Consider the following 19,142-nt stretch of genomic DNA (forward strand, 5'->3'; position numbering starts at 1 on the left):
TGGTGAATGGGCAGCGCAGAGTGGCTGTTATCGACTCGGGCTGCAGCTGCACCATCATCCACGAGTCGTGCTGCGCGAGCTGGAGACGGTGCGGCGTGACTGTAATGGCCGTCAACGGGTCCCGGCTGCCAAGCAGCGGAGTAACGGAGGTGGCGGTTCAGCTGAAGAGCGGCGGGCCCGCGGTGACGCTCAGCGCCGTGGTAGTGCCGGACAAACCACTGGGCGTGGATATGCTGGTGGGGATGACCGGCATCGCGGCGCTGGGCGGGGTGACAGTGCGGGCGGCGGACGATGTGGTGTTCGGTGCCAGCGAGAGGCCCGACGTGGCCGTGCCGGGCCCGGGAGGGGTGCCGCCGCGATGCAGCGCCGTGACGCCCCCGGCGTTGACCGTGGAAGAGCGAGACTTCACGGTCACTTATGACGCGAAAAGTCAACACTGGACGGTGGCGTGGAAGTGGCGGAACGGGGCGGAGCCAGGGTGCCTGAGGAACGGTGTCCCCCAGTACGGCGTGCCGGCCGAGGCACGGCAGGAGTTTGATGCTGAACTCCGTACATGGATCGACAACGGCTGGCTGGAGCCGTACGACGAGACGGTGGACGGGCCGCCGCGTGGGCTGATCCCTCTCATGGCTGTTGAACAGCAGAACAAGACTAAAGTACGACCAGTCTTAGACTGCCGCGAGCTCAACAGCCATGTGGAGGCACACACGGCCGACGCTGACGTATGTGCCGACACGCTGAGGAAATGGCGGCGGCACGGGGCCAACGTCGCCGTCGTCGACCTGAAGAGGGCGTACTTGCAGCTCAGGACCGATCGTCGGCTGTGGCCGTTTCAGACAGTCGTGATTGATGGCCAAAGGTACGCTCTTACCCGTGTCGGATTCGGGCTCAACGTCGCGCCTCTCATCATGAAGGCGGTGGTGCGGACGGTGCTGCAACAGGACCCAGTGATGCAGGGCGCCGTCATACCGTACGTCGACGATCTGTGCGTCAATGAGGACGTGGTGAGCGCGGAGCGCGTGATCGCCCACTTCGCGAGCTATGGGCTCCAGTGTAAGCCGCCGGAGCGGGCTGCGGACGGAGCGCGGCTGCTGGGACTGCGTGTGGAGCCAGTCGGGGGTGGGCTGGCCTGGAGGCGTGACAACCCAGTCGGCTCACCGCCCGCGGCAATGACGCGGCGCTCCGTGTTTTCATGGTGTGGTCGTATCGTGGCGCACCTGCCGGTCTGCGGTTGGCTGAGACCAGCGACAGCGTGGCTGAAGCGTCGTGTCAACTCTCTCACACGCGGGTGGGATGACGTCACACACGACGCGGCCCTGCGGGAACAGCTGAAGCACGTGGCTGAGCGACTGGCGAGCGAGGACCCGGCCCGTGGGCAGTGGTGCGTGACTGGGCACCGCGCCGTACTGTGGACGGACGCTAGCTCGATAGCCGCCGGCGTCGTGCTGGAGAGCGAGGGAGGTGACGTCATCGAGGACGCGTGCTGGCTCCGCCGGGACGAGGCCACCCACATCAACATGGCGGAGCTCGACGCCGCCGTGCGGGGCATCAACCTGGCCCTGGCGTGGGACATGAAGACCATCGAGCTGAAGACGGACTCCGCCACTGTTCACCGGTGGGTCAGCGACGCTCTGAGCGGGCGCGCGAGACTGCGAACCAAGGCACATGGAGAGATGCTTATCCGCCGGCGGGTCGACGTCATCAGGCAGCTGGTCGCAGAGCTGGGCATTTCTCTCACCGTGTCTCTAGTCCGCTCGTCTCAGAACCGTTCGGACACGCTGACCCGAGTGCCGTCCCTGTGGTTGCGTCAGGACTCGCAGCCAGCGGACCAGCGGCCGAGCGATGGACAGCCAGTGGCAGCAGCGGCAGTGGTTGGATCGGAAGTGGGAGACGGCGGCGGCGCCGTTACCGTGGACTTCCGACAGGCCGTCACTGACGTACATGTCAGGGCGGGTCACCCGGGTGTCCGACGAACGCTGTATTTCGCGCGTCGGGATGTGTCATCGTCGATTTCCCGGAAAGTGGTCAGGGAAGTGGTGACGGCCTGTGACGTCTGCCGCGCGGTTGACCCGGCGCCGGTGACCTGGAGGCACGGGTCGCTGGCTGTGGAGGGGACGTGGGACCGGCTGGCCATCGATGTCACGCACTACGGTGGTCAGTCCTACTTGTCGGTGATAGACTGTGGCCCGTCACGGTTTTGTGTGTGGAGGCTGCTGCGGCGGTCGGACGCGGCGACAGTCACGAGTGAACTCGAACAAGTGTTCGCGGAGCGAGGCGCACCGGCTGAGCTTCTGGCGGACAACGACACCGCTTTCCGCAGTCGTCAGTTCGCCGCTTTCGCTGCCCGCTGGGGAGTGCTGCTGCGTTTCCGCGCAGTGCATCGCCCCAGCGGGAACTCCATCGTGGAGCGGAACCACCGCAGTGTCAAAGTGATCGCGGCGCGGAAGAAGTGTGGCATCGGAGAGGCCGTGCACCTGTACAATATCACGCCCCGTGACGGCGGGACGGCGGCTGAGGCGCCCGCCAACGGCATCTACCGCTACCCTGTGAGGGACGCCGTGAGACAAAGAGCTACCGCCGGAGCGTCCGAGGAGGCCGTGATAGGACGGCCGCCAGCCCGGCGGGAGGGCGACTTCCAGGTGGGGGACGCCGTGTGGGTGAGGCGGCCGGGCACCCGCTGCACCGAGCGGTCGGTTCGAGGAACGGTGTCTGGCGTGGTGTCGCCGCAGGTGGTTGAAGTGGGCGGCGTGCCTTGGCACATCAGAGACCTCCGCCACTGCGGTGACACCGGGGGACTAGCAGCAGGCCCTCGGACCCTCGACCGGGGCAGCGGGGGCCCACAGGAAGCGGAGGAGGACCGTGCCGGGTCCCCGGTCGTCATGACATTCGGTTATGAGGGCGATGGCGCGCCGGGGCGCCCGGTGGAGGAGGCTGATGATGCGGGTGGTGAGTGCGGCCGGTCTGAGAGCGACAGCGGCGAAAGGGTGGTGCGCCGAGGTCAGCGTAATCGGCGGCCGCCTGACTTCTTCGGCCACGTGGTGCCGATTGATGCGTTAAACAGCAGCAGCGGGAGTGATGATCTTGAGGATCAGGGTGAGGTGTAGTCTGTGTCTTAGTCATTGCGTGGTTCGAGCGATGATGGTGCGCGTCGTATTGCGAGCCAGGGTCTTATGGCGCCGGTGAGTCGGCGGAGGGAGAAATTGATCAGCCTTTGTCTAGGGTTCAGAATGACGTGATATGACGTGATATGACGTGTACAGAGGTATGATCTAGGCTAATGTGGTGAAGCCGGGCAGTGCGCTCCGGGACACGAGCGGGTACGGGTGTGAATAGAGGCATCTGAGTGTACTGGACTTTTGGCATTACTACACTTGTTTTAAGTCAGTGGGCACTGATTCGCCATGCAGCGACAGCAGGGTGGTCAGAAAAAATTATCTATCAAAATATTTCACATGCAGACTAAACCAAAATACCAACATTTTTTTGCTATTTTCTACGAGGCAGCCAATAAAAAAATGCTTAGTATTTTGCATTTTGACGCTTCCAGTCAGCAAAGAATAGTTCTTGTGAAATACGGCCCGAATCGTGTGCCTCGGACGTTTCGGTTACATGAGCGATCCGTTCCAAATACGCACTACGCTAATTCGCATCAGCTCCCCAAGAACGCATTCAGTGCACCGACTACATGAGCAAATTCGTATCAGTGACGTCAAATGGATCTAGTTTGGCTCTCGGCCCGATGCGCATTACAAACGGAATAGCATACAAATGTGGCGCTCTTCCGTAGCAATAGAGGCGACTAAATTAAAAATTTATTATCTTATGTCTTTTTTGCATTTAATCTGCTCAAAACATTCTCAATTAACTTAACAAAAAAAAGTTGAACATAAAGTTGCCTTGCTTTGACTCATTGGGCAATTGCCTCTCTTGATTCGTCTGTAGTGCTGTCAGAAAAATGTTTCAACTGAAATTATGTGGATATTTACTATTTGGTTTTCACTATATTTATTGTTGAAAACTTGACAAAATACCGACATATTTTTTTTTTAAATATTATTTCAAAAGAAGAAAATGAAAAATACCTATTATTTTGCATTTTAATGTTTCTTTTTGCGAAGAAATAGTTCCTGTAATACGTATCTTGGTCCTATTCGCTTCTAAGCCTCTTTCCCTGCGGATTTTGTTCGGACCGCCGATTCGTATTAGAAGGTGGATACATGAGTCGGTAGTACGCTCCTGATTCGCATTAGCGGTGAATCCGATCGTGATACGTATTTGCTTTGCTCATGTAACCGCGGATCGGATCGCCGATTCGTACTAGCAGGTGGCTACATGAGTCGGTAATGCGTTCCTAATTCGAATTAGCGGCTAAATACGTATTTACTGTGCTCATGTAACCCCGATAACTGTTAGCCGATGGAGGAGAGGGTTTATCACCTGATGTGGGGGTAGAGGGAGAGACGGTGAGTGAGAGTGAGGTCCGACGCAGTGACCGCTCGCGGCGGCCACCAGGTACATACGTACCGTACCGACCGGACGGCATCCCACCCCAACCGAGCCGGCTACGAGAAACTGGGCGACGCCTTTCACCTTCCAGAGTGGCTCCGCTTTGGAGACGCGTAAATCGAGTGATCCAGAGTGTCTGAGTGATTTTGTTCTTGACGAAGTGTCTGTTTTGTTAGGTACACTCGGGGGCAGATTGATGTACTTCCACCACTCCCTACCCATCGGGCTCCCATGGCTTAGCACTGGCTGCTGCCAGTGTTGCCTGCCCTCAGCACTGGTCAGCACTGCCTGCCAGTGCTGCCACTGGCAGCAGCCAGTGCTGAGCCATGGGGGCCCGATAGGTAGGGAGTGGTGGAACATCAATCTGCCCCCGAGTGTACCATGTCGTTTCTCGAAAATGTAAACATTTTCGTGTGGGTAGTATGTGACGATCGAGTCGCTCCTCTTCCCCCCCCCCCCGTGGCACCACATGTAAACGCGGCACGGCGAGTGCTCGGCCCGCGCCGCCGACCGGGACCAGCGTAGTGCGTACGCCCGCGGGGCGAGATCACATGATCTGACCGAGCGAGGGTCGGGCCGGCGTGGCCCAGCGCGGGCAGATGGTGTCGCGCACTGGCTGGATCAACACCCCGGAGAACCGTAACGTTTACTTTGTATTGTCTCCTATCCCAAACCAAGCCTTTGTCAACCCGTTCACTCTGTGGGGTATTGTGTTCCCTATAGAACCTGAATCCATTCCCTCAAATCTCTCCTTTCTTAAAGGGACTATCCCACCTTTAACATGGGGTTTGAGTTGAGATAGCCAAGTTTGCGGCGAGGTTCAGAAACCACTATCTATCTAGGTTGCAACCCCCGCGGCCTCTTGGTGTTGAAGAAATTCGTTCCCTTCATTTGAAAATGGGCCTTGTGCAAGGCCCTATCTTCAACATGGAGCGACCGTTAGTGTGACGTCACCTCGTTTAGTCATTCTGATTTAAATGGGTTTGTTCGTTGAAAAATCGCTTAAAACTTGGTCTGAACTTTGTTGTGGTGCCTACAGAGTAAAAAGAATCAGCTTTATGACAGTAATGTGGCCTGGGGAAGGAGGTAATTTTGGGCTGTGACGTCACATATTTGAAAGTTTGTGTTTGGAATATGGGAAGCCTAAGATGTTTAATGAAAAACAAATGCCAGAACCGTGTTCCTAGTCATCCAATCTATAAAGTCGGGCACAATTTAACTGGTTTTAACAACATTTTAGAAGGTGGGATAGTCCCTTTAAGGTCTCGCGTACCTTGAGAATTACCTCGTGCCCCCCCCCCTCCGAGCCTCATATCAACTGTCGTAGTGAAGACAAAACGTATGTGCCAATAAACCCCCGGTTGGTTAAAACATTTGACTGTTATCAACACATTTAGAGCAAGATCATAACACGGCCCGTCGTGCGGGAGCGCGTTCTGCAGAGCCATTTGAAAGATTGGAATCACGCAAGGTGAGAAACCCGGGGTCATGCATTCAAGGGCTGTAAGGCCCGCAGCATGTGCCGCGCACAGATGGAGGACCGTGTTTTCTGCCTTCGCAAAGAGCATTCTAAGACTAACTCTCCCCACCTTCAGCGGAAAGGCGTCAGAATGGCCGAGGTAGGTTGGGCTATTCAAGGTGCTGGTTCATGACCAACCATCCCTCTCTGACACGGAGAAAATCACCCACCTGCAGTCATCAGTCAGCGGTCTGGCACAGCAGACCATATCTGACATGCTGTACGATGGAAACCTCTACCACCAGACTCTAAAGGCGCTTGAAGAGCGTTTCGGTCAGAACGATGACATCATCAAAAACCTCAACAGTCAAAAGCATCTTCGACGCTCCGGACCCGCTTGTAGAGACCACGCAGAATCACTGGAAAGGTTCCAAGCCACCGTGCACTGCACCGTGACCATTCTCCAGAACATGAGCGGACGCAGACCAGCACAGCAGTGATAGTTTGCAGCGAAAGGTGGAGAAGCTACCGAGAGAACTGGGACGTGAGTGGGGAAAGTTTTCTCTGGAGCTAAAATCCGCAAAACCGTCACTGTTGGATGTGGATTCGTAGTGGCAGACCCAAGCCAAGATCAGAAGAAGCTGCGCCACGGGAAAAAGAGCGTCGAAGAAATCAGTGGCAAGCAAAGAAGGAACGAACAGACGAGACCGTCTGAAGACAAGCCTTCTTAACAATCGCGAATCCGGGGCACAAGCAGAAGTGTTCTGTCTGTGAAGGTCAGCACGAGCTGGAACGGTGCTCGATTTTCATTGAGAAGTCTCGCGATGCCAGGCTCCAGCACCTAAATGCCATGGACCAGTAGCCACGATCAGTTATGCAGAAACAAAGATACAGTCCACCTTAGAGCGCTCGTGAGGCACTAACACAAACGTTACAGCGTCGGCGCCGGCTGCTGCGTCTGTGACACTGGGATTACATTCAAATCAACATTACACTTTCAGGGGCGATTGGCGTAAGTCAGTGAACGCAGCTGCCCTCAGCTGCCCCCAGCTGTGAATGATGCATATTGGATTACATCACGATCAACGTTATCTTTCAAGCTTGACGTGGGGGAGTGCGCATAGCTGCCCCCAGCTGAGAATAAGGCAGCTGAGAGTGGGATCACATCAAGATCAACATTACATTTCAAGAGCGTTTTCACGTTGTTCAGTGTACCTACAGAGCTACTCTCAGCTGTGAACAATGCAGCTGGGATTGCATTTTTAGAGCGATTTGAAGTTGACCAGTGCACACTGCACACAGCTACCCCCAGGGCTGGGGCAGCTGGCATTATTAAAAAATATGCAAAAATGCATGGGGAAAAAATTGAAAAATGCAGCTGGCATTATTCCAAGACCAACGCTACATTTGATATATGCATATACGTAGCCCAACTAAGTAGCGAAATAGAACTTAGATGAAATTAGAAAAAACAATGTAATTATTCTGTAACGGATAAAAGCCAAAAAGTATTGTAGGGAATTATAATAATATAAGTAGGTAATTATTGTAATGTTTGGTAAAACTCTGTTTAATCAGGTATTAGCTATTCGGCCCTAAGTGTGTAATCACTTCTAGGATCGCTGGTTTCCGGCCTTCAAAGCGATATCCCCGTGCCGTGCGTTTGTCTGTAACATTATATTTCGACTATAAATTGACATATCAAGTCAAGGGACTGTTAAAATACGAAGAGTTAAATCACAGGAGTGCTTAACACATTTCTAGAACGTTTTAACATCAGTCAGCACACATAACTGTCCCCAGCTGTGAGCAATGCAACTGGGATTACACCAGACCAAATGCTACATTTCCAGAGCGTTTTGACGTTGCTCAGTGCAAACAGCTGCCCCCAGCTGTGAACAATGCAGCTGGGATTACAACAGGACATTTTTAGAGAGTTTTGAAAATGCTCAGTGCACACACCTACCCCAGCTATGAACAATGCAGCTGGGATTACATCAGGACATTTTTAGAGCGTTTTGAAGTTGCCGAGTGCACACAGCTGCGCCCAGCTGTGTACAATGCAGCTGGGATCACACCAGGACATTTTTAGAGCGCCTTGAAGTTGCTCAGTGCACACAGCTGCCCCCAGCTGTGAAAAATGCAGCTGGGATTACATCAGGACATTTTTAGAGCGTTTTGAAGTTGCTCAGTGCACACAGCTGCCCCCAGCTGTGAACAATGCAGCTGGGATTACACCAGGATATTTTTAGAGCGTTTTGAAGTTGCTCAGTGCACACAGCTGCCCCCAGCTGTGTACAATGCAGCTGGGATTACACCAGGATATTTTTAGAGCGTTTTGAAGTTGCTCAGTGCACACAGCTGCCCCCAGCTGTGAACAATGCAGCTGGGATTACATCAGGACATTTCAAGAGCGTTTTGAAGTTGCTCAGTGCACACAGCTGCCCCCAGCTGTGAACAATGCAGCTGGGATTACATCAGGACATTTTAAGAGCGTTTGGAAGTTGCTCAGTGCACACAGCTGCCCCCAGCTGTGAACAATGCAGCTGGGATTACATCAGGATATTTTTAGAGCGTTTTTAAGTTGCTCAGTGCACACAGCTGCCCCCAGCTGTGAAAAATGCAGCTGGGATTACATCAGGACATTTTAAGAGCGTTTTGAAGTTGCTCAGTGCACACGGCTGCCCCCAGCTGTGAAAAATGCAGCTGGGATTACATCAGGACATTTTTAGAGCGTTTTGAGGTTGATCAGTGCAAACAACTGTCCCCAGCTGTGAAAAATGCAGCTGGAATTACATCAGGACATTTTAAGAGCGTTTTGAAGTTGCTCCGTGCACACAGCTGCCCCTAGCTTTGAATAATGCAGGTGGGATATCAACATCAACGTGCACTTTTCCGGTGACATGTTTGTATGAATAGGCGAAATTTCTGGTGCAGGCGGATAGCGCGTTTTGTCAGTACTCAGTACCAACAACCTCGCCAGGAAATCGACAACTCACAGGTGGCTGACTACCCTGATCCTTCAACTTCGAAACCAATGTATTGTGAATAAGTGTGCCATCTTTCAAGGAAAATGATCAGGGAATGGGGCGATGCTGGCAAGCAAATGAGATTTTTTTCGGGAATAAAATACGCACATTCCGATGAGCACTTGGTACACACTAAAACGTCAACGCTCAGGTAATTCGCTGCTCCTCGCGAAAAAGCTGCAAGCTGCTCAAGAAGCAGTCCGGCAACCCCGGCAACCTGAATATGTCAACAAGCCTATAACAGTTATACGAGCCAGCGGTTTTCTCTGCATGTAAATGGAACCCAGAGTGTTGCTGTGCGCCCCATCGGCAGCTGATGTGGGCGTGCATTAAATGTGAGCTATAACCGGGCATAATGCTCCCGTATCATGAACCGTATAACTGACGTCTCTGGCGGCATCAACTGGATCCTGAAGGTCCATCCAGCTGGAGATGGACTGGTGCGACGAGTCACCGTGCGACCGAAGAAGGGGTCGCAAGACTGGCCAATTCACAGGCTAGTACGGCTTCTCCCGCGCCAGAACCACAGAACTGAAGTGTAACCAGAAGGAGCTGTGGCTCTCGGCTCCGGGCGGCGGCTGGCTGCTGAACTGTGCGTCGCTGCCAAAGTGGGAGGTGAGCGACACGCCGAGATGCCGACTGGACGCTTCAGCTGCATCGAGCATGCATGCTGTTGCAGTGACGTGATACACTGGTGCCACGAACTGGCACGTGCTGGCGCCACGAGGTGACGGTACGCGGCGCTAGTCTACGAGATGACGCGTGCTGGTGCCGTGGAGGGGTACGCACTGGTGCCGTGTGGTTGTGCGCGTTGGTGCCACGAGATGACGCGTGCTGGTGCCGTGCAGTTGCGCGCGTTGGTGCCACGAGGTGACATGTGCTGGCACCACGAGTTGGCGCGGACCAGTGCCAAGAGGTGGTACGCGTTGGAGACATTGTGTGGCACGTGTGACAGGGATGCACTTGGTCGCGCGTACTGGTGCGGCGAAGAGGCGCAAGCTGGTGCAGAGCCGTTGCACTTGAGTGGTGCGCGTTGAAGTTGTGAGGTGATACGCGCCGTTTCTACTTGTATGAATGACTGTATTTTCCTCGACCCCACTCGGGGTATGGGAACTTGGCTGGAACATATTTACATAATGTACAACATACGAATGAACACAAATGATACAAAACAAGGTGACGAACAGTGATACAAAAAAGCACGCACATCGTGTAAGGACATTACTTTATGTTGTACTGCCACGTGGAAGCTTGCCAATGTGAAGCTGTTCATAGAGGCGATGAGTTAGTTGTTATGTACTTCGTTCACCGTCACCCTCGCCCACCGTGAGTAGCGGATTGCATTGATCCGTAAATGTGAATTGTGAGTGTTATGGTAAATTTGTAACAATTGAAGGGAGGCATGTGACGGCCGGCGAGCAGTTGCGCTGTCGGCGGCGTAAACTTGAGGGACTAATGGAATGTTACTGTGATCAATGATGTTTTAGTTATCGCCATATGTTATCAAGAATGATTGTTATTCCTAGTACAGAGGCCAGTTTTACCAACAGAAAAATAGCAGCCCGGCGCAATTTTTCTGTCAAAAACCAGCCGACGAGTTTCACCAACCAGGCGAAAAAATATCCGCCGGCGTGAAAAAATATCAGCCAGAAAAATAGCCAATGAGTTTCACCAACGGCAAATGCGGCATTAATGGAGTGTTATTTTGCGCCATTATTTGTAGAAAAACAGCCCAAAAAATAGACGGGGGACCCCGTCTATTTTTTTGATGTCGTGTTGAAACAATTGGCCTCATTTGTTACTAATTATCGTGATTTGCGCTTCCCAGTTGATATAATAATTTAGTATCATTCATGGCCAATTTGTGAAGCATCTGGGCTTCAAGATTAGAAGAGGAATACTGATGATATTGCGTAAAGAAAGAGCCTTTGTCACCAGGCAGGACCAAAAGGAACCAACAAGACTGGTGTTTGGTGTTGTGGTGTTAGTTTTTTCGTTTATATTATCTTTTTGCTACAAGCACCCAACAGCAAGATGATAGCACATTATTAACTAGTGGTCAGCTTACAAGTTCATTGCTCGTGCGAGTCGCACGGAAGTGGAAAATAATGATGGAAGATCATTTTCGAAAATTGAAGGTGCTTGAAGAAATGCTGGAAGGAGAGGCAGAGAGGGTAGGCTCATTGGACTCAAGATTTTAAATAAATATGTCACTGTTTTCACATATTCATCTACATTTGACATTGCAAGGTGCCAGCTACTGATACCACTACTACTTTTGGGTGGAACTTACTTGAGCTGTGCGGCATGGTGCATTGACATTGCTAAGACCAAAATGGCAAGATTTTCAAGATATAATAATTCAAGATAGTAATTAAAGATAATTCAACTCAAGATAGAATAAATTTAAAAAAGAAATTGAATAGCATGAAAGAAATGTATAAAGGCTTGTTTTTTAAGCAAAACGTGCAAAGTTTGCATGGTTGCGAACCCGAACAAACTTGCTGAATGCTGTCATAAGATTGTGCCACTGAACTCAGCAAGTCATGCTGCCAATATTGAAGGAAAAGAAAATAATAGTAATGTTGTAAAATGTAAATGAATCCATAACTGATGTGTGTGCACTGTGCTGATATTGAATGCATGTGTTATGTGTATCTTGCATGCATGAGTCATGCAGGGATCATGTTAAAACTGGCTGTAAGTATTGTGAGTTAGTTTTGCTAAATTGTGGAGGCACCAGGCAAATTGCGGTCAAAATGTTATTTGTTCACCTCAGCGCTGAAATTTCTGCACACAGAGTTTTCAGATCATGCGCCGAAATGTTCATGCAGCCCGTCCGTTACGCTGGTCATGTTGACAGTGACAAGGATTTTTTCCCAGTCTCATGTTGAAATACAATAATAATTCACTTAGCTTGATTTTAGCTTATGTTTTGTTTTTCATGCCAGTTCCTAGAATAAGGCAGCCAATATTTTCTGTCATGTGAGAAATAAAATGACAATATGCACAATTGCGGGCTGTGGCATGTTGTGATGTTTTTCCTTGTTAATTGCTGAGATTTTTCCAGTCTCTGCTGCAAAAACGGTGGTGAATCCACCGTCGTCCGACGGTTTCGATGACGCCAATCATCGGCGAGTGTTGCTGTGATGGCTGACCTGACTGAGCGCACAGCGGCAGCCGCCGTCGCCAATAACGACAGTGAGGACACCTCCGAGTCGGACGGAGACGCCGCCGCGGACGACTTCACCGTGCTGGACGAGGTGGAGCGCTCGAGCCGACAGGCCGTGCACCGCGTGCGCTGCCCGACTGGCTGGCGCACCCGCAGCCGATTGGCGACCGGCGGCCGGCGCCGGCCAATCTGCCGGCGCTCTGCCCCGAGCTGCGCGCCCGGCTGGCCGCCGAGGGCATCGAACAGGTGTTCCTGGTGCAGGTGACCGTGCTGCCCGAGCTGCTGGCGGCCGCAGAGTCGCCGCTGCCACCGGCCGACCTCTGCGTCTCGGCGCCGGCCGGCCGCGGTAAGACGCTGGCGTTCGTGCTGTGCAGGTGCGGCGCCGCGGTGCGCTGGCCGCCGGGTGCGCGCGCTAGCTGTGCTACCCACACAGGCGCTGCCCGCTCAAGTGCCCGCCGTGTTCCGCCAGTACGACGCCGACACGCCGCTCTGCGTCCGGCTGTTGGGTGGAGACACAGTGGCACGAGGGGGCGCCAACTGGTGGCGGTGGGGCCGCGCGGCCCGGTCTCCCTGGCTGATCGTGGTGAGCACTCCCGGCTCGCTGATGGATCACATAACCAGCGCCGAGGGCTTCTCGCTAGCGCACCTGCGTTACCTGGTGATCGACGAAGCCGACCTGGTGATCGAGATGGCCGAGACGGGCTGGCTGAAAGCGGTGGAGCGGGTGGCGGCGGCCGCGGCCCGCCGCCCTGCGTCACCAGCCGGCCGACGGCCGCCGCCGTCTGCGCGCCTCACCTGCCGCTGCAGAAGCTGCCGTTCTTGGCCACCCTGTCACAGAACCCGGTGGCCGGAGAAGCTGGAGCGAATGTCGCTGCTCCAGCCGCGACTGCTGGTGGCCGGCACGGCGGCCGCCGCCGTCGCACTGCCCGGTCAGTTCGTCGGCAGATTCACCACGCCGGCCGAGCTGAGCGAGTCGTTCAACGTGGTGGCGCCGCAGCCGCTGAAGCCGCTGCTGATGCACCATTTGCTCCGACAGCCCGACTGGCGACGCTCGCTCGTGTTGGTCAACTGGAACGAGGCGGCGCACTAGCTGGAACTACCGCTGTCGGTGCTGGGCGCGCGCGTGACTGAGTTCTGTGGGGTAGTGCCGGCGTGCCGGCGGCGGCGCGCGCTAGCTGAGATGGCCGCGCTGGTGTGCTCGAGGCTATAGCGCGCGGTATTGACGTGGACGCCGTGGATGCGGTCATGTCGTACGACATCCCGGCGCTGTTGAAGACGTACACTGCGTGCGTCGGACGGCGCGCATCTGCCGGGCCGGCCAGGCGGTCAAGCTAATGTTGGAGCGGCAGCGCAGCCATTTCCAGTGGCTGATGGTGCAGGCGGGCAAGACGGGCGGCCGGGTGCGGGAGACGCCGGCGCTGCTGGACGAGCTACGAGCTGCGCCAGTACGAGGCGACCTACGTCAGTGGATTTCCACACTAGCTTCTAGTGGATCGCTGTTGTTTTTTATGCTCATTGCTCATGATTTATTTACATTTTAGAAATATTGCAATGAATAGGTGTATGCCTTGTCATCAGCCTAGAAAAGTTAAAGTAAGTAAAGCGTTTTAGTTGCATAATGTATATTTGTTAATGAACACGGATTTAACATGTCCTAACTCCAAAACATTTCGATATTAGACCCGAGTTACAAACCAATCGAAAAGCTTAGACGATCATTTGGGGCGTAGCCAGACGGCTCGGCTGGGTGTGAAAGCCGGCGACCAAGGTGGTCACCACCCGATCATAATGCAGAGCGGTCTCCGTCGGACGATTGTGTCCGCGCGCAACGAATGATCTCGGCACACGCGGAGGAGTTCGGCAGGACTCTCCACTGAGCGGTACTGGGCGCAGTCGAACGACGGTCGACGACGCTAGCGCAGGTATTGTTAATTTGTTACGACTTACGAGCCGGACCATTGTAGCGGGCCCGGAGCGAATATTCTTTGCTGTGTGACGTTCCTTCTTCTCGACCGGGCCCGGCAAACGGGGCCTGCATATCGGCTAAAACCACCTAGCCGGGCAGTCTGACCTCCACCTCGCCGAAGCGGAGCGAGCGACCACCCTCAGCCCTGCAATGACCGCGGTGCAGCAGTTAATCTGGGTAGGTATTTTCCTAAGGTAAGACACTCGCCTTGGCACAATGCTTTATATAGGTCTTGGCGAGTTCGTTAGCCCTCTTACTCCCGCTAGAAGGTGCTAATGCAGTGCACGCGAAGCCGCCTCGTAGCACCGCAGTCAATCGCTCGGCTGCGGAACTGTCCGTCGTCCGTCCAGCTTCAGGTGGCGTCTCTGAGAGCAATGTTGACCGCTTCTTTGCTGCTCTTTTGAAAGCTAGGAAAGAGGTGCCCGCGGCTCCCGGATCTGTCGGGAGCGGGACTCATAGGCGGCGGAACGGGTAGGGCACCGGGGCACCGTGCCCCCTTTAATGTTGACATTTTAATATTAGCCCTATGGGCGTTGCATGGAAAGAATGGGACCAAAAGTCGGCAGTGCCCCCTTAATTGAAGGTGTTCCGCTGCCACTGGAGTGGGTCCCATCTAGTCCCCACCTCATAGCTGGAGGTCCACACATTGCGTTCTCGGTCTACACGATGATTTTCTACAAGGTGCGACTAAAAACAGACAAAAAGGTACATAGCAAGTTGAAGGTATTGTAAAAATTAATATAATAGGCTGACAGGAAAAAAGATCCATCTTAAATTTGCCTTAAATGCAACTGCAAGCTTCCTTACGTCACCTTCATGAATGACGTACCTACGTTTACAATTTGGTAGTTATGTATTGTATTGGCTTTTGCTGGGCACCAGAATGTTAATATAGATATGAAAGTTTATAATGCTCTACTTTGTTGTTATTGCTCTTGAAAATAGTGTAATAATTTACGATAATAATATTTCGAAATGTATATAGCATTTGCATTTGAAATCACGCTTCAATTTGATTGAAAACATGCTTTAAATGATTTATTAACGTCCTTGACATATCGTAATTTGATATCGTAACAGAATATCAGCTGACTACCGGCGACAAATAATTTCCGTCCGAAGTTGGCTGGAATTTTTTGTTGGTGAAACTCGTGGCTGTGTGGCGTCTATTTTTTCGGCTGGATATTTTATTTCGGCGGCCGGCTGGTATTTTTTGGTAAAACTGGCCTCAGGTGTGTAAATCAGGTGTGGGGTAGGCTCCCACCTCAGCCGTAGCCTGGGGGGGGGGGGGGGGGGGGGAATTGGACGAGGAGGAGTAGGTGCTCTCTCCTGTAATTGGGAATAATGCCCGTTGAAGAGAGGTCCGAACAAAAATAAAAAAATGGTTTCTGATTTATTTTCACTTGCTTTCAGAATAAGGTATAGGTACCATGTGTATACCAATACAGCGCGGAACCACGAAAAGTTTCAGTACTGATCTGTGCTGTGAGAAGAAAATTCATCCGACGATGTTGTGCTTCGATATTTTTGACCTTTCTCCTTTTGAGCGCGATGGTAAGGCGTTTTAACGCAAAGCTGACCAGGTTCATTCCTTCAGGTGAAGAGTTGCGAGTCGCCGAGGAGGATCCGCCTGATGCTCGCCCCGTGCTCATGGACAATGTGGAGGGGCCAGGCTCTGAGTACGTGCCAAGCAGCGAAGAGGAAGCTGAAGCTGACGTTTTGTCTACCGAAGAAGATGATGATGCACCAAAACCAGGGCCAAACGTGGTCCGCCAGCCTCAGCCAGGGCCAGGCTGGGCCCCCGAGGTCGCTCGAGAACAGCCAGAAGCAAGCGGGAATTCCGAAACCACGGAGATGGGACCGTTATGTGCCCCGGATGAGTCGGAGCCAGGCAAAGAGCCTCAGCCAAGCCTAAGCACGGCTCCGGACGAAGACGTCTTCGATGAAGCCAGAGACAAAGAAGATAATGGCAGGACTAAACGCACGCCCTCCCCCTCCCCCAGGCTTTGGGAGACCATCTGAAGTGCGTTCCGTCTGGAAGTCAATGGCAGAAGGACGAGACCAGCGTTCCCTGTGTATGCGGGCTTTACATCAAGCGCAGCAGAGTCGCACGCCACATCTGTGTGCAAAATCAGCCCATCGCCGCGCCAGTCTCAACAGCGGTGGCTTCAGGAATACCACTCGATTCAGACATGTACGGGGAGGCAACTCAGGTGTACCTCTGGTACGGGACCGACGACAGCACCAACATCTTAAGAATCGAGAGAACAGTTCGTGCTGAGAAACTCCCTCACCCTGCGCCCTGAGCCACAGGTGCTTTTTTGTTGATGGTTTGTTTGCAAAGGTCGCAAAGCCCTCGAAGTCAACAATGTGCTTCTTGAAGGCAATTGAGAAGGATATTAGTGTTACAGTAGTCGACTGGCGACCTCTCATCGCAGCAACAAAGCACCGGCGTCGCACCAGACAGTGCCTGAGTGAAGCATAAGTGAAGTCTGCTATGGTAGGGTTCATGAAGGCTCAGGTGTTAAGGAACTTCCTTCATTGTAGGTCACCTTGCCGAGATTGACGATGGTGACTCTTGGCCGCCAATGATAAAAATGTTCATCGATCTGGTGGACTCAATCTTGACGGGGAATAACCGGAGCACTCAAAAAGCGCGAGGAGAGCGGGAAGCGCGCCACATGAGATTAAGGAAGCTCGACCATTCCACGAGCTATCCATCCATTCCATCCCACATCCCTTATTTTTACATTTCCTTTATTAATGCTACATTACATTTCCAGAGCGTTTTGACGTTGCTCAGTTTACACAGATGCCCCCAGCTGTGAATAATGCAGCTGGGATCACAGCAAGACCAACGCTACATTTCCAGAGTGTTTTGACATCACTCAGCACACCTAGCTTCCCCTAGCTGTGAATAATGCAGTTGGGATTACACCAAGACCAAAACTTCACTCCCAGAGCGTTTTGACATTGCTCAGCGCACTCAGCTGCGCCCAGATACAGCTGCCCCCAGCTGTGAATGATGCAGCTGGGATTACACCAAGACCAACCAACGCTACGTTTCCAGCGCGTTTGGACGTCAGTAAGCACACATAGCTGCCCCCCCCCCCTCAGGCCCCACCTGTGAATAATGCAGCTGGGATTACACCAAGACCAACGCTACATTTATCCGTCGCGCTCGCAAAAAGACTGAACTTCGATGAACATGGGTCTGTATTCGAAAAACAGCATAGAAAGCTCAGTTTTTTGGTGAGGTTCCCAGGCTCTGTCTCGGCGGGTAGAGGCATTGGAACGCCGCCTCGGCCCGGAGCCCGAATTGGAGGCTGCAGCAACCAACGTCGCCACTCTGCTGTAGCCCGACGACCCGACCGGTGAATCGGCAGGTCACGCCGAGTGGGCAGCGGAGGAGGATCCGGATCCCGTGGACCTGTTGTTGCGAAAAGCGCAGCAACTCGGAGCCGGCGTCTTCTTGGACGATGACTTGGATGAACTGCTGGATGTCCAGTCACTAGCGGAGGATAAGCGGGAGGCGGAGACTACTACACCGGCCGCCCAGCTACTGTGCTACTGTGCTTGCTACTAGCTACTGTGCAACTGTAAATATCATCGGCCGCCCAGCCTTGCAGGTCGCCGGCCCGCTGGGCAGCGCATGCGCTGTGACCCGTCTGCGGGCACCGGGCGACGCGCGGCCGCCCGCAAGGAGCCAGTGTGCTGGTGGATGCCACCAATAAAGGTCAACGGGAGCACTGCCTTTGCCTAACAAGGTGAAGACGTGAAAGACACATACATAACGAATAGAGTCCGATTATAGCACATGATGGGCGTGGTGACGAGGAGGCGGCGGGTGTGCGGGGCTGCCGCATATACCTTAGCGGTCGCAGTTGTAGTTCCCACGCAATACAGAGAGGGCAGCACCAGTCCCGCCGGGGGCCCGTGCTGAGAGCCGTTGGCCGGATGCCAATAAACAGTCTGCTCCGACCTACGGACGCGTGTGCATGTGTGCGGGTGCAGCGCGTGTCGAGTGCAGTACAGGTCCGGCCATGACCGACCAGGGGTCTGGCCGAGACCCGAACAGCGGGTGTGCGATCGTGAGCGCAGTGCGGCGACGGCTCGACACACACAATGTGCGCATTGCGCGGCTGCCGATTGGAGTCGAAGAAAAGGACGACGCGCCGTGGAGCTCGGAGGCGTTTGGCATTCGGTTCTGGCGGCTGTTGGCGCACATGATGGGCCGATAGATGTCGCTTGATCATGTTTCCCGGTCGCGCGCAAATTCTGTTGTGTATTGGTCCTGGGTCGCCAAGCTCGGTGATGGTGGGCGCTGCTGCTCGTGTGTGTGTGTGTGTTTTTTTTTTTTTTTTGAACGGGTAGTGGTTATGGCACCGTGCTGTGCAGCGCGATGCAGCACGGAACATTAGCGCCGGACGGACGGGTGTCTACCGGCCGGCCCGCGCACACCGACGGGCGGGTGCCTACTGGCCCCGCGCGGAGAGTGCGCGTACACGGGAGCATAGATGGCGCGTCGAGCGGCCAGAGTTTATTTTATATCTAGGGAACGCAGCCTGAAAACAAGTTCTATGGGAAAATTGCTTTATTATTTAATACTTATCGAATATTTAGCCGGTCTTGTACACTGCCCTACTACGAAATCAATATTAACTAATTATTATGCGCTTTGTTTTTTCGCGAAACGGCAACGCCGCAACAGCCTGTTGTTTGAACATCCGCCCGACAACGGCACGCCAGAGCAATTTTCCTCAAATAACGGGTCTAATAGGGATTTTACGCCCAAGCTGTGAGTCAGGAAGGAACTAGTGACTACCTTACACATCACTTCTGAAGATGCCCAAGCGACGAACGAGACAAGGTCCAGGTGAGACAATGAGACGAACGGTTCGCCGCTATGGTGGTACCTTTCAGACAGCGCCTCGGTGTCTTAAGGGCCCGGTTTCACCCTCTTGGATAACATTCTATCAGAACGTAAGCCATAGTAATAGAGGTCCTTGA

The 19,142-nt window shown here is 53.5% G+C and overlaps 2 protein-coding genes across 2 annotated transcripts in view; one reads left to right on the forward strand and one right to left on the reverse strand.

Moving 5' to 3' along the window:
- The window catches only part of LOC122379636 (adenosine deaminase-like), an 89,771-nt gene that overhangs the window by 40,175 nt on the left and 30,454 nt on the right, over positions 1-19,142 (reverse strand). The window lies entirely within an intron of this gene.
- On the forward strand, positions 105-17,718 carry LOC122379609. The gene is made up of 2 exons (XM_043361942.1): positions 105-2,946; positions 17,519-17,718. The coding sequence occupies exons 1-2, from the start codon at positions 105-107 to the stop codon at positions 17,716-17,718; spliced, it is 3,042 nt and encodes a 1,013-aa protein (XP_043217877.1).

Source organism: Amphibalanus amphitrite, unplaced genomic scaffold (assembly GCF_019059575.1).
Source record: "Amphibalanus amphitrite isolate SeventyFive unplaced genomic scaffold, NRLGWU_Aamphi_draft 000081F_arrow, whole genome shotgun sequence".
NCBI classification, from domain to species: domain Eukaryota; kingdom Metazoa; phylum Arthropoda; class Thecostraca; order Balanomorpha; family Balanidae; genus Amphibalanus; species Amphibalanus amphitrite.